The 16293-nt window shown below is 41.1% G+C and overlaps 1 protein-coding gene across 6 annotated transcripts in view; it reads left to right on the top strand.

Annotated features, from left to right (window-relative positions):
- DYM (dymeclin) overlaps positions 1-16293 on the top strand; it is a 375287-nt gene that overhangs the window by 25313 nt on the left and 333681 nt on the right. For 4 of the 6 annotated variants that reach the window (XM_037902496.2, XM_043547069.1, XM_037902499.2 and 1 more), the window contains exons 2-3: positions 1260-1331; positions 6645-6834. In XM_037902496.2, coding sequence (XP_037758424.1) covers positions 6695-6834 — 140 coding nt within the window. In that variant the 5' untranslated portion in view covers positions 1260-1331; positions 6645-6694. The remainder of the gene's footprint in view (positions 1-1259; positions 1332-6644; positions 6835-16293) is intronic. The other 2 variants (XM_037902497.2, XM_043547071.1) reach the window with 1 other exon arrangement.

The following is a 16293-nucleotide window of genomic DNA, read 5'->3' as shown; positions in this document are numbered from 1 at the left end:
CAGGCTGTAAAATTGTTCAGCATAAATGATACTGGTATTCCTTGAATAGAAGTGAGTTTAAAAATTAGAGTAAGCCACTGCAGAGACTTCACGTCCAGATTTTGGAAGTGTTAGAACTGGAAGAAAAACAGCAACTAAAACTTGTGGATAATGAAAAAAGTCACACCATGCCCAAAAGTGGGTTAGATGTTTTACCGATCACACAAAGCAACGTGGTCCCTGCTTGTGAAGAATTTACAGTCTAACTTTAAAATATGGTGAGATGGGGTGTATAAAAAGGGGCTGGGTTAAGGAAGGACAGAGGTTACAGCAATACGGTCATGCAGTCAGTCAGTTAAGGCATTCATCAGTTTTGGTTCATTTAGAACTTTTTGTTAATAATAATAGTCTTCTTGTGAGAATAGTAGGAATAGTGAATCTTGACAGTTTTTACTTGATGGATCACAATGAGGGGCATTCCATATTTGGGGGGTGGTGTGAATAAAGCATTGTGATGGTGAGAAGCAGACAAATGGAGCGTAGAAGCTGGCCTTGTTGGTGGAGTAGAAGATTCAAGGATGCGTAAGATGTGATGGGACTTGATTGGATATCTAGGCAGGGACAGTTATACAGAAGCTTGAAGGCAAAGGCAAGAAGTTAAAACTTTATGCAATAGCCTGGGGAGAGCCAGTGAACTATAAACTTAGGCCCTGATTCTGCAAGCACTTACACATGTAACTGTGCACCTGAGTAGTTAAATGAAGCCAGTCAATTGGACTGTTCTGTGAGCCTACTCTTGTTAGGTGTTTGGGATAAGGGCCATGTTTGTGTAGTACCTAACACAAGGGATCTTGATCAAGGCATCTGGGTGCTATTGCAGTACGAATAATCACAAGGCATTCAGAGTGAGATGATGTGGTCATACTGGATGAGTATGATAATGTGAAAGAAAATATGAATGTCTGAACAGAGACTTTTAAAAGCTCTTCTGGGCCGTCAACAGCCTGGGGAATTCTTTGTATTGCAACCTGCCACTAACTTGATGGCAAGGTTTGCATTAGGATTATACGATCATAAAATAGAATGCACTAGTGAATATAGAATGGTTATTCATTAACTGCATAATGTTTCCAGATGAAATGTGCTCTATAAAGTATAATTCTCAAAGTACCAATATGCTCACTTAGTGAATCAATACTTTGACGTCTTAGTATAACTACTTGATTAATGCTGAATACACAGTATTATATAGATATCTTTTATTTTCTCATTTTTTGTAGTGCTCTAATCTACCTTGTTTAAAGGAAAAGAGCATCCGTTTGGCTCATTCTGGCAATCTTCGAGTTCCAAAGGTAAGAAGCACTTCTTATTACGTAGAAACAGAAGTAAATCAACATTTCAGCATTTTAACTAAAGCTAGCACTTATTAATTTACTATGTTTGGCAGCCACTTCAAATGTGAAAAGGTAGTCTCTTATTAATAACAGTATTGCCCAGAGGCTCCAGTCAGGAATGTGGAACTGTTGTTCTAGGTGATGTACAAACATGCAATACTATCTCTGCCCTTACCCTTCTTCCATCTCTTCAGCTGTAAGAGATACAGTCAAAAATATACAATTTACATGCAATCTTTACATACATACCTGAACTTTTCCACCTAATGTATAATAATCAGCTGTTTCTCAGTCTTGCCATCATTAGTTGACTGAATTCTTGTAGGTCTCTGAGTAGAAGTGCAAGCCTAGTGTGAGAGTGCTTTGTGAGAGTTAGTATTGCATTAGATTGAATGTTAGTTTATAATCAGTATATGTTTAATATGCTAATACAATTGTGTCAAAACACATGGCTTGGAGGCCAGATACAGCCTTCATGTTGGAGTTATACAGCCTACATTTGAGCCTAGACTCAAATTCAGATTGGTATTGGTGTGACCGCTATGGGTACACGGTGTCCAGTACTGGTGTCCACAGTTCAAGAAGGATCTTAATAGACTGGAGAGGGTTAACAGAAGGGCCACGAGAATGACTGAAGGATAGGAAAACATGCCTTCTAATGATGGACCCAAGCATAGCAATCTGTTTAGCTTAACAAAGGGAAGGTTAAGAGGTGACTTAATCATTTAAGTACCTACATGGGGAGCAGAAATTTGATAGTAGGCTGGCTCTTCAATGTATCCACCAAAAGTATAACAAGATCCAACAGCTAGAAGCTGAAGCTAGACAAATTCACGCTGGAAATAAGGTGAAAATGTTGTATGTGTATGTATTTATAGATATGTATTATATATCTGTTCTTACTATATATTCCATTCTATCTATCCGGTGAAGTGGGCTGTAGCCTATGAAAGCTTATGCTCTAATAAATTTGTTAGTCTCTAAGGTGCCACAAGTACTCCTGTTCTTTTTGCGGATACAGACTAACATGGCTGCTACTCTGAAACTTGTCACAGGGTTGTGGTGGATTCTCCATCACTGGCAATTTTAAAATCAAGACTGAATGGTTTTTGAAAGGATATGCTCTAGTTTTAAACAGGAATTAATTCAGGGAAGTCATATGGCCTGTGTTATTCAAGAGGGCAAATTAGATGACCACAGTGGTCCCTTCTACCTTTAGAATCTATTAATTTGTGATTATTACAACGTTTTCATTAATACCCTCCCCCCCTTGTAGACTTCATAGTTGTGAATGGACATTTAGTTTGTGTTTTTAAAGTTTTATGGATGCAGTGCTGTCTGCCTGAATCTGCAGACAACCTGAAACAGTCGCTTTGAAAAGGGAAACTGCTTTACCTGAGCTAGATTTATTAGGGTATCAAAGGGACCACATCAACTTGGAAATCACAATTCCATGCGAACATTAGTACTTACGACAAGTAATCTCTAAAATTACATGGAGAAAATGTTTTTCTCCATTTATTTTCAGTTTCCTTGCTTTGTGCTTAGTCAGTTTCATTGGTTTGTTGATGGCCAGCTGGATCGCTCTAAAGCAGTGGTTCCCAAACTGTGGCCCCCCCCCCCCCCCCCCCGGGCATACATATAAGTACATATCCTACCCCTAGGAGTGTGTGGAGGAATGTTTGGGAGGGCCTGGGCAAAACCCCAGGGGGGGCAGGAAAGGAGCACCCCTCAGCTCTGCTTTGTGCCAAGCCGCAGCTCTGTTCCACCTGCCGCTCAGCTCTGCAGTCACGCCCTCTCTGCTCCCTGGCCAGCTCTTCCCCCATCCCCAGCTCCACCCCACCTTTGCCTTGAACCCATGCTCCTCTGCTGAGGAAGCCTTGGCTGTATAGTAATGGAGCGAGGGTGCAGACAGACTCCATTACTGGTAAGGGGAGGCACAACAGGAAAAGTTTGGACACCACTGCTCTAAGACATTGCTGCTGTGGCAAAGCTTACATGCATCCTCTGCCTCTGCTCTGCAAGAGGGTGTTTACCGGTAATAACAGCAAAGCTGAAGAGGTGAGAAGAAGGTGGCGGAGAAAGAATGGGCCTGGGCATGTTTGGTGATGGTTGTGGCCGCGGGCCTGACCAAAAGACCCATATAAATTCAGTGAAGGAGCAGAAAAACCTTTTTCTTTTTCCTTTCCTTTTCCTTTCCTTTCCTTAAAAAACAAAAAAAAAAAAACAAAAAAAAACCACATGCTATTTGAGGGAAAATTTAGAAAATTTAGCTCCTGGATTCCAGTACACAGACTGTTGAAGCAGGGCAGATTTTTGTATACAAAACTGTGGAAAGATCTTGCATGTATTGCTCCAGTATGTTTATAATTTATGGGAAGAAAAATTATTTTCCTTTGTATTTATATGGATATCAAATATTCAAAGTTGTAATAAGTAATGATAAAAAAAATATGGAAGGGATTTAAAACCTCATGCTAAAGGCTTAAGCAAATCTTTAACTATTAGAGATCAGGATGGGACCTGATCTTCTTACTGGTCTGCCTACTGTGGGGTTTTTACACCTTCCTCTGAGGCATCTGGTTCTGACCACTTTGGGAGACAGTATACTGAACTCGCTGTGGCCTTGGGTTTGGTCCAGTGTGACACTTCCTGTGTGGGATAGGTTAGCTGGTTGGAGTCCAGCATTAAACAAACAATACCAGAAGCTAAAAGCATAAAGCAAGAAATTTGTGTTTGTATTTCTTTATCCCAACATTGGTAATAATAATTTCCGTATTAATTTAAATGTCATGTTAATTATATTGTTTTTGCTTTTATATTTTTTCTTGAAAAAATAATAAAATTAAACAGTTGTAATTTTATGAAGAAACTGACATTCCCTTTTTACTTCTGCAAGGAGTTGTGCATTTATTTCATGTATTTGGGAAGCCTTATATAATATTCCATCAGTTATTTATGTGTGTGGTGGGCAGCATCTCTCTTTGAGTGAAAGAACTGCTGTAGTATCTTTGCAAATGAAAGAAATTGCTGTTTCTGTTTTATCTTTTATTTTGTACTGATTTTAAAACTAGTATTACTCTAGCAGTGAAATGTCTCTCAGTAACAGGTATGGCGATAGTTTAGAGAAGTTCATGGACAAGTGACACTGACACACACACACACACACACACTCTCTCTCTCTCTCCCCCCCCCCCCCCCAGTTAAGTGAAATCATTCAAGATGCTGATCAGCTCCTAATATCACTTATGCATGTAAACCCTTATCCTGTTGCCACCCAACCAGCATGCAGGATTCCACAATAGCACCTCTTAACCCAGAGGATGACAAACCAGTTTGCAAACTTAAACAGTTATACATTTTGTACAGGGATCATTTTACCACCCCTGAAGTGCACCCATTTCTGAAATGAAACATAGCCGGTATTTAACAGTGCACTGGTTTAGGGCAGGACATGAAGAATATCATATCTACCTAAAACTTCATGGGGAGTGTATATAGGCAGAAAATAATTATTCAAGTTAGAATTCAGTCAAGGCACTGCGGGTTAACATGCATACTCTTATTAAGCATCCATGAGATCCATAAGACCTTGATTTTCATCTCATCCAGTAGTACAGAGCACCATGAACGTATGCTGGGCATTGGTTCAATGTGGAGTCAGAGGAGAGAGTGCCACTTACTGATTGCCAGTGTCTCTTTCTGCATCACCTATCCACAGGTGTTCTTTGAAAGTCTCTTGTCCAAGTATGGACACAGCCTTATATAGCTCAGTTTGTGGGATCTTATGAGATTTCAGTGGAAGGGTGCTATGTCTATAGGGGTGGGACGTTTTGTTAAGTGCTTATGCAGCTTGGATGGTCTGGAGTCCTGACTGACTGATTAGTGAGGTTAGTTTTATTAGGTCTTCATATATTTCCTTTTTAATCCAAATACCTTCTTCTAAGCTTCAGTTGCACTTGGCTAGTTTCTTACTTCTCTAGTGGATTAATTAGTTAACGTTTGTAAAAATGGGAAAGCATAATTGACAGTCTGGAAGAATACACAGAACAGGTACAGCACAGCCAAGGATAATGTGATTATTTCCCCATATAACCTACTGTGTGCTGCTACCTAGTTCTGCAAGTATCACCTCTGAAAATGAGTTAATTCTTCATGAACATTTGGTCTTAGACCTTTCCACTAACAACTGGATTGGGACTAACCAACTCATTTCACATAGGTCAGCGAATAGCTATGAAACACTAATGACATTAGGAGGCTCGTCGCCTGATCTAGATTTAAATTATTCGCCTAGAAGTGATAATATCTATGTGACGTTGATGTGGTTTTGAACATAGAGAAGGGGAAAATCATCAGTGGTTCACAGGAATTTAGTTGCTTGATTCCCATTCTTGCCAATGGCAGTCACATACCCAAGGGTTTGTCTACATTGCATGCTGCTTTCAGCGATGCGTTGTGTGTATATATATCCCCTAGCGCAGGTATAAATAGCAGTGTAGACTGTGAGGCATTGCTTAGGTAGGTAAAGACACCCCAGAAGGGCGTGGGTATGTACTTGAGTATATATCCTACACAGCTCTCTACTTGCCCAAGCTGTGCCTCCCTGTCGACATTGCTATTTTTAGCAATGTAGTGTCCAGCTGCCTCTCTGCTGCCTCCCCGTAGCTGGAGCAGGAAAAGATTCTGGCAGTGGGGACAGTGCTGCTGAAGCCATCCTCTGCCACCTCCCCTGTGCTAGAGACTTTCACTGACATGGGTAGCTACACAGTGCAGTGTGAACACAGATTGCTTTTCATTGCTGCACTATACACTATACATCTCTGCCAGTAGTTTGCAGTGTAGGTGTACTCTGAGTATCTGTGCACGACTTTGAAAATGCTAAATTTTTGAATAGTGGTCTAGCTAATGTGCCTGCTTAAATTGTAAGTTTCCTGCTACTTTCCCTTTTGCTTACAGCTGTTGTGTCAATATGTTCTTTCTCTGACCACAGCTAATGAAGAATTCAGTGGAGAAGGCCTGGAATGTATGCCAATCAATTTTTTTTAATTTGGATATTAACTATATCTTACTGTCCTAAACTGTTGAAAGTAAACTATTCCAGCCTGCTCCTGTGCTCTTCAGTTTTGTGTCTTTTCAGCAACTGTTGTAGTTATGGAACTAGAGATTTATTGGTTTCTAGTTTGGTAAGTTCTGTATATCCCTTATATGTGCCAAAGATGTGTATTCCTGTTACTAGGATTTAAATATTTCCTCTCTCTTTTTTTGTAGGCTTCTGTTGAAGGAATGAAGCTTTAAAAAGGAACTTACAAAATAAGAAAATGGGCGCAAACAGTAGCAGCATTTGTGAGCTCCCAGAAAATGAGTACTTAAAAAGATTATCGGGAGCCGAGGCTGTCTCTGAGAATGACCCATTCTGGAATCAGCTGCTTTCTTTTAGCTTTACTGCCCCAACAAGCAGGTAAGAGGATGCTTGCTGAAGGACTGAACGTTTGTGACAAATACATAAGCAATGGTGCCTAATAACTCTGAATGCAAAATAGACTTATTTTTCTTCTCTTTTGTGGAGGTAGGTATGTGGAAAGTCCACCTGAATGTGGGCTGTTGGAGTATGATTCCAGCATATTCTCTCATTCTTGCCGCTTCTTTTCCTCCTCATTACAGCTGTAATTAGTCTTCATTCTCCTCACAACCAAGAAAGGTCAGCAATAGGTCTATAATGCTGTTTGTCTAAATAGGTTGCTGGAAATGCTGAAGAATAACAGATGGTGCCCCCTTTGCAGGACCTATAGCTTCCAGCTCTAGCAGATTAAAGCAGTGATGAAGTTATGGGTTAATCCTGCCATTGCTGAGCCCCTTAAACTCCCATTGAATTTAATGGGAGCTGAGGGTATTTAGCATCTTAGGTGATTGGGCTGTAAGTTTGTTACTGGATAGGGTCCCTTATAGCTTATGTTCTTGTGACATACCAGGATATAATCCAGACTAATGAGTAGCTGTATCACCCTGGTCCTGTAGCCTGGTGGGGAGCCCTTTACAATGCTTTGCTGCTATAGTCTCCAGCCTGGACTGCTCACAAATGGTCTCCAGCATGTAAGTCTCTCCCAGCTATGTCTGCGTGTGTGTTCCAGCCAGCTAGCCACAACTAGGCTCTTACCAGCCTTAGTTATGCTGCAGGGTGATCCCATCACAGCCTTGGTCCTGGATTTCCCCCCAGAGATGTATGTCCTGTACTGTCCAGCTCTCTCCTGGATGGTACAAATAACTGAGTCTGTTATTCATGTAAGGGAATAATATACACACAACTTGTTACCCCAAATGGAGTTACCCAGACACTTTAACTTGAACACACTGGATTAGATAAAACTGTAAAAGAAATTAACTACGAAGAGGGAGATTTTAAGTGACTACAAATAATGAGGCATAGAAGTCAGAAATGATTACAAGAAAAACAGAGAGAGAATGCTTACTGGTGCCTAATTGAACACATTACATTGGATTCAAAACAAAGTTTTCTCACCGCATGCTTTCATCAGTCTTACTGACCAAACTCTTTAGGTCAGGACCCCTCCCACAGAGTCCAACAGCTGTTTCCTTTGTCTTTTCAGATGCAGTAAATGCAATGGTCAGAAAGAATGGGGGTGGGGAGGGTTCCTTGGGGTATTTGTTCTTCCTTTTAATAATTTCAGGCCACCCCTTGGAAAACATTTCCAGCTGAGGATCGGGAGACAAAGAATCTATGTGGAAGGATATTCCCTACTCTGTTTTTTTTTTTTCTTCACCTATTTGAACTTCATTTGTTTTCCCTCCCTGCTTGATGACTCTGTTGCCTTAATTTGCATTTAAGAAGTAAAGCACACATTCCTTCTTTTGTTTAGGACAGACCTGACTTCGGGCAGGGCTGGGGTGTTTGGAACATGTGTTAATAAGATCATAATGCGGAATCTGAAACAGTGTTGTCACGCACATTTTATCAGGACAATACTGATCAGCAAATTATGAGTTTTTAAATGATACCTCACAGGGCATACTTTGTATAAAGATTATTACAGTAGTGTGTAGGGTGTGAGTACAAGGGAGTATTCATCACAGTTGTTTCCTAGCACTTAATCATGAAAAATATTTTCTTATTTTTATCTTTAGTGGCATTTGGAAGTTTTAAATTTTTTTGCTGGACAACTGGAAGCAGGGCAAAAAGTCTATCCTGGCTTCAGGGTAACAGAATCACTCTTGATATGATGCATATGGTGCAGTACAAAGCTTGGCTTTGCTGTTCTTCACAACTCCCATATCAGACTCATGAAGAATCACAGAAGTAGTATTGAAAGTGAACCCAGCCCTTTGGGTTCACATTTAGCCCCCAAGACAAGGCCAATTGCTTTTTGTCATCTTTCCATTTCTTTCTGCCTATTTTTAAGCCTGTTTTTACCAATGCAACAGGTAATACTTGAATGACAGTTACTGAAAGGATTGTCTCATCTCCACAAATATAAAAGATTTTGTCATATAGTTGTCTAACTCCATCTCAGTCATACCATTGATCAGACACTTTCCTGACTTCCTTCTGCAGAAGAGAAGATGTTTGAGTAGCTTCCAAAGCCAGTTCCCCGTCATACTCAGTCCAGTGGAACACAATCTTATTTCAGGCTTTTCTGCTTATTTCTATAAACTTCTTGTGCTTATATACAAATGCTAGAAGTCTAAATATTAAGATGGGTGAACTTGAGTGCCTTGTATTAAATGAGGATATTGATATAATAGGCATCACAGAAACTTGGTGGAATAAAGATAATCAATGGGACACAGTAATAGCAGGGTAAAAAATGTATCAGAAGGACAGAACAGGCTGTGCTGGGTGGGGGAGTGGCACTATATGTGAAAGAAAGCGTAGAATCAAATGAAGTAAAAAATCTTAAATGAACCAAACTGTACCGTAGAATCTCTATGGATAGTAATTCCATGCTTGAATAATAAGAATATAGCAGTAGGGATATACTGCCGACCACCTGACCAGGATGGTGATAGTGACTGAAATCCTCAGGTTGATTAGAGAGGCTATAAAAATAAAAAAACCTCAATAATAATGGGGGATTTCAACTATCCCCATATTGACTGGGTACATGTCACCTCAGGATGGGATGCAGAGATAAAGTTTCTCGACACCTTAAACGATGGCATCATGGAGCAGATAGTCCTGGAAACCAAAAGAGGAGAGGCAATTCTTGATTTAGTCCTAAGTGGAGCACAGCATCTGATCCAAGAGGTGAATATAGCTGAACTGCTTGGTAATAGTGACCATAATATAATAAAATTTAATATCCCTGTGTATTTGTGGGTGGGGAGGGAAACCAATGCAGCCCACCACAGTAGCATTTAACTTTAAAAGAGGAACTACATAAAAACAAGGAAGTTAGTGAAACAGAAATGAAAAGTTACAGTGCCAAAAATGAAATCCCTGCAAGCTGCATGGAAGTGTTTTAAAAACACCACAATAGAGGCTCAATTTAAATGTACACCCCAAATTAAAAAACATAATGAGAGGACCAAAAAAGTGCTACTGTGGCTAAACAACAAAGTAATAAAGGCCGTTAAAAAAAGTGGAAGTTAAATCCTTTTGAGGAAAATAGAAAGGAGCATAAACTCTGGCAATTGAAGTGTAAAAATATAATGAGGAAGGCCAAAAAAGAATTTGAAGAACAGCTAGCCAAAGACTCAAAAAGTTAAAGCAAAAATTTTGTTTTAAGTACATCAGAAGCAGGAACCTGCTAAGCAACCATTGGGGCCACTGGACTATTGATATGCTAAAGGAGCACTTGAGGACGATAAGGCCATTGCAGAGAAACTAAATGAATTCTTTGCATTGGTCCTCACAGCTGAGCATGTGAGGGAAATTGCCAAACCTGAGCCATTCTTTTTGGGTGACAAGTCTGAGGAACTGTTCCGGATTGAGGTCTCTTTAGAGGAGTTTTGGAACAAATTGATAAATTAAACAGAAATAAGTCACCAGGACCTGATGATATTCATCCAAGAGTTCTGAAGGAACTCATATGTGAAATTGCAGAACTACTAACTGTGGTATGTAATCTATCACTTAAATTAGCTTCTGAACCAAGTGACTGGAGGATAGCTAATGTGATACCAATTTTTAAAAAGGCTCCGAAGGTGGTCCCGGCAATTACAGTCTGGTAAGTCTAACTTCAGTATCAGGCAAATTGATGGAAACTATAGTAAAGAACAGAATTATCAGACACATAGATGAACGCAATTTGTTGGGGAAGAGTCAACAAGGTTTTTGTAAAGGGAAATCATGCCTCACCAATCTACTAGAATTCTTCAAGGGGGTTAACAAGAATGTGGCCAAGGGGGATCCAGTGGATGTAGTGTACTTTGATTTTCAGAAAGCCTTTGACAAGGTCCCTTACCCAAGGCTCTTAAGCAATGTAAGCTGTCATGGGATAAGAGGAAGGGTCTTCTCCTGGATCAGTAACTGGTTAAAAGATAGGAAACAAAGGGTAGGAATAAGTGGTCAGTTTTAAGAATGGAGAGAGGTCAATAGTGGTGTCTCCCAGGTGTCTGCATCGGTACCAGTACTGTTCAACATATTCATAAATGATCTGGAAAAAGGGGTAAAGAGTGAGGTGGCAAAATTTGCAGATAATACAGAACTACTCAAGATAGTTAAATCCAAAGCAGACTGAAGAGTTACAAAGGAATCTCACAAAACTGGGTGACTGGGCAACAAAATGGCAGATGAAGTTCAGTGTTGATAAATGCAAAGTAATGCACATTGGAAAACATAATTCCAACTCTACATATATAATGGTGGGGTCTAAATTAGCTGTTACCACTTAAGAAAGAGATCTTGGATTCATTGTGGGTAGTTTTCAGAAAACATCCGCTCCATGTGCAACAGCAGTCAAAAAATCTAACAGTGTTGGGAATCATTAAGAAAGGGATAGATAAGAAGACAGAAATTTCATATTGCCTCTATATAAATACAGGATATGCCTACATCTTAAATATTGCATGCAGATCTGGTCTCCCCATCTCAAAAAAGATATATTGGAATTTGAAAAGGTACAGAAAAGGGGGGGGAAATGATTTGGGGTATGGAACAGCTTCCAAAAAGGAGAGCTTAATAATACTGGGACTTTTCAGCTTGGAAAGGAGATGATTGAGGGGTGACATAATAGAGGTCTATAAAATCATGAGCGGTGTGGAGAAAGTAAATAAGGAAGTGTTATTTACTCCTTCTCATAAAATGAGAACTAGAGGGCACCAAATGAAATTAATAGACAGGTTTAAAAGAAACAAAAGGAAGTATTTCTTCACACAATACACAGTCAAGCTGTGGAACTCTTTGCCAGAGGATGTTGTGAAGGCCAAGACTATAACAGGGTTAAAAAAAGAACTAGATAAATTAATGGATGGGTCCATCAATGGCTGTTAGCCAGGATGGCAGGGATAGTGTCCGAAGCTTCTGTTTGCTAGAAGCTGGGAATGGGCGATGGGATGGATCACTTGATGATTACCTGTTCTGTTCATTCCCTCTGGGGCACCTGGCATTGGCCACTGTTGGAAGACAGGATACTGAGCTAGATGGACCAATGGTCTGACCCAGTATGGCCATGCTTACGTTCTTGCTTTTTCCTCAGTAATGATTGATCTGGGTAGATTATTAGTGCACTGTCATAAATTTGGTTATTCTTCATGGCAGATTTTAATAATGATGCATCCAAGATAGGATGCATGTGGTCTAGATTCTCCTTGAAAGTGTCTTATTTATGCCTCTTTAAGGGTGAGAGGAGGGCCTGAAAGTATGTGTCAGCCTCACAGAACAATCGTGCAGCCTGACCGCCTCTTCCACCGTTTCTGGGGTAATACAGTCTAGCTACCTGGTAGTGGGAATTTGTGCAGCATTTTCCAAACTTTTTTGGGGTAACTTTGTCCATCTGCCACTTAACCAAGGCTCTCACTATACCCATCTTCTGCATCACTGCATCTGCCCTCCACCTCCATTCTCTCCCACAGGTTCCATTTTCTCCATCCTTGTTATCATGATCCCACTAAAGTTCCCAAGAGTTCTACCTACACTCCTCCCACCAGCTCAAATCCAGATTCCACATTCACAGCCTTCTCAGCCTCCACCTCCTTACCGCTGATGACAATTGCCACAACTCCACCCTTTCCACGTCCCACATCTTTCCGCATCACCATCGTTCCCCCTCATGTCACCATTGCTAACCCCATGCTCATCTTCCCACTTCCTTTTCCCTTTCTCTTGCTGTCTCTGGAATGCCTGCTCCATCTCTAAAGAGATCTCCATTATCCATGATGTCATCTTATCTTTCTCCCTCCAGTTCCTGACTCTCTGAGACCTGGATCCCTTTTGTTTTGTCTGATATTGCCTCTACAGCTTCCTTCTTACGAAGGCCTGTCCTTCTCTCACATTGCCTATACCGGACTGGACTTGCTGCTTCCAACCCCTTCCTCCTCTTGAACAGCACTGCCTCTGACTCGTCTTTCGTACCTCTCCATGTTGCTGTCATCTTTTGTCCACTCAGCTCTGCCCACTGATCCTCTTGTTTCTGGTTCCTCTGTCTCTCTTCCTCGCATCACAATCTCACATGCATATTCTCGGTAACTTCCATGTTGATGACCTATCCAGCTCCCTGTAGTTGCACGTTTCCTTGTCCTCACCTCTTCATTCAACCTGCAGCTGTGGCTCAACTCTCCTGGTCACCCAAAGGGCCCTTCACTTGACTTGGTCTTGCCAAGCATTGCTCTGTCCCTGATTTCTCTGTTGCTGAGTTTGAAGATAGCAGGCTCTCTCTTAATTAGTGGAAGCATTGTCTGCTACAAGGAAGTCATGCATTCTTTAGTGATCTGAAGCAACTAGATGCAAACTATTTTATTGGCTATGCTGAGTGCACCAAGCTGTCTGCAGTCTAAGATGACATATTTAGCTTTTACCTGTTTTCACTGAAAACATGTGCTGTATCCATTCTGGACTAATGTTTTCTGTCATTTTAAAAATACTTCTTTAATAAGGAGCTATTTTTCAAGTGAATTGTAGAGAGAGTTTTACTAATCTTAAAATCTTAAATTTTGAACATGAATGACAGACTGAATAAAGATGGGAAGATATTATATTAGAAATTGTAGTAAAATATGGGTATGATGTTACATCAGTCCAACCCTTATTTACCATAGCTTTTAGGTGGCTGTAAACTTGATGTTCCAAGGACTGGGTATAAGACAGGTATGGGGTGCCTATTTGGAATTTTCAGTAGGGTTTCTTATAGTTGGCAGGTGGACTGAGCCTCATGCATGGGTGTAGGTGACAGTTCAGGCAACTGGGAGATGGATCATCTCAAAAGGTATTTGTTATGTGGGAGTTGGTCTGCAAGTGGATGTTCAGATGAGAAAAATGGAGGGAATTAGCATCCTGAAGGCATGTTGTTATGCTCTTATCTAGAAAGATAAGGGAATGTTCTGTCTTCTGGGGAGAGGAGGGTTGGATGGGGGATTCAGGAGCCTAATGGAGGATCTAAAGGAGGGATATGAAGGGGTTGGTTTGCTTGTAGATGATCATAAGGGTTTGGTAGGTGGGAAGCATAGTGAGAAGGAAGAATAAAGTTGTGACAAACTCACTTCTGTACTTTCTTGGTGCAATTGACTGAGGAAAAGCATAGTTGTTTGCTAAGTATTAAGGGCTGTGTACATAGTGTTAAAATTATATTGTGGCTTTTTAATATATTGTTTAATATTTTGAAAATATTAAACAGTATACTGATTGATGGAGAAATGTTTGGGTTGTTTTTTTGTCTTGAGGAAAGTCTGTCTCTTAGGGTCTATTCAGCAACCTTTACTTGAGTGAGTTTCACAGTATCAGGCCCTATAAATGTTTTGGTTCTGTATAATAATCTGGAGTGACCAAGATCAGGAATAAAAACTGGTGTGAAGAATTCAGTGTACTGAACACCAGATGGTGCTCTTGCATGACAACTAGAATAGATACGTATTTTTAGAGACATAGTACTGTCTTCTATGTGGCTTAATAATTATGAGGAAACATGAATGTTTCTAGTTAAGCTGTGCCTAAGAAGTTTTATTGTTTTACAAATGGTGTCAAACATTGCTCCCTGCATGCCACCTTGAACCAGTGGCTGAGCTGGATGATCTTACTCACATGAGCAAAATAAGAGTTCAACACTCATTGTAAAAAAGCAAGGTCAACCTTGTTAAGAAATCAGGGGTTAACCATGCTTTATTACAGTGGGTATTAAATATGGGTATTCCTGTTCACCCCAGGGGATCAGTCATTTTAAACAATGGCTTGAAGGGATCAGGTTTGTCACTTGTCAAACATGGCAGAATTTTTTTAGTTAATTCTAGAATTATACCTCTTCATTGTAGTCTCTTGCAGAATTGGATGGTTTATCAGTAGATGCTAGTTTTCAGGTTTTAATGAAAACCGTATCAATGCTAAGTTGAGGTAACTGATGGTGACTCTTCAGGGGGATAGTTTTCATGAGTGGTGTTGGATTAAATTGGGCAAGCTCTTACAAAGTTAAGGTGGATGCCATCTCCTATGAGGACGTATATGTCATGTCAGCTTTGGCTTTTTAAGTTTAGTCCTCTAGCTCAGTGATTCTCAAAGCCGGTCCGTTGCTTGTTCAGGGAAAGCCCATGGCGGGCCAGGCCGGTTTGTTTACCTGCCGTGTCCGCAGGTTCGGCCGATCGCGGCTCCCACTGGCCTGGGGGAAGCGGCACGGGCCAAGGGACGTGCTGGCTGTCCTTCCCGCAGCTCTCATTGGCCTGAAGCGGTGAACTGCGGCCAGTGGGAGCCGCGATCGGCCAAACCTGCGGATGTGGCAAGTAAACAAACTGGCCTGGCCACCACGGGCTTTCCCTGAACAAGCGGCGGATCGGCTTTGAGAACCACTGCTCTAGCTAGTAGTGTCAGGAGTGGGGAAGCTTAAGGGGAGATCTCTTCTCTCTTCCAGATCTCTAAAACTTCCTGGGTGTTGGGGCCAACAAGCTCCTATCTGTTACCTGCTACAGTGGATTCCTCCTCCTTTCTCTCCACCCCACCAGCTATGTGTGCTCTTTGCCCCTTACACATAGGAGGAAGCACACCAAGATGCAACATGCCATCTGTGAAGAAAGCGGGTGATATTGGTGTTGTTGTTATGACTATTATGTGTTCCTTTGATTGTTATGATGGGGTTCTGCCATGTAGAGCCAAGGAGACAAGTGTGTAATAGCCAGAAGAAGGAGCTGAAAGGGAAACTGCTAGCTACCTACAGCCCCTTGCGGGATGAGTGATAAGCTGCAGGGGCAAACGTGTGACTCACTCTATAGAGTGACATTTGGCAGCATTGCCAATGGGACCTCAGCAGAGTTTATGGGTAACGGAGGGTGGGCACTGCATGTGTATGTGGTATTATAGGGGGAGCAAGCAGCGACCTCTGTTAGGTTGCCCAACACTTTCCATTGTAGACGATTCTGCATCCTTATTTTTGAGGAGCTCTAATACTCTGTTTGCAGTCAGGCTGTGGGTATTCATCAGGCAGACTCTCCTCAGGCTACAGAAGTGCCTTTTCTTTATCCCATGAAATTCCCCTAGTTTCAGCCCCCTTGTCCATATACATCATGATAGTCTTTAATTACATGATCTACATGTGATTTTTTTCCTACCGGATTCCTGGCTCATTCAGTTCAAAGGATGGACACACAAGGGGGCTGAATTAAGGTTACACAGGCAGCTATAAATTTGGCATTTCCTAACTTTTAGTTACTTGACTTATCAGCCTAAATAATGTTTTTGTATGCAGAAGAACTGTTAACAATCTGTAGGCCTTTATCTAGCTTTGCCTGGTTTTAGGCCAAGAGCCATGGGACATGACATGTGATG

The sequence above is a fragment of the Chelonia mydas genome, chromosome 5 (genome assembly GCF_015237465.2).
Source record: "Chelonia mydas isolate rCheMyd1 chromosome 5, rCheMyd1.pri.v2, whole genome shotgun sequence".
Taxonomy (NCBI): domain Eukaryota; kingdom Metazoa; phylum Chordata; order Testudines; family Cheloniidae; genus Chelonia; species Chelonia mydas.
Note: the sequence above shows the minus strand (reverse complement) of the source record. Positions and strands in the feature narration are given on the sequence as shown.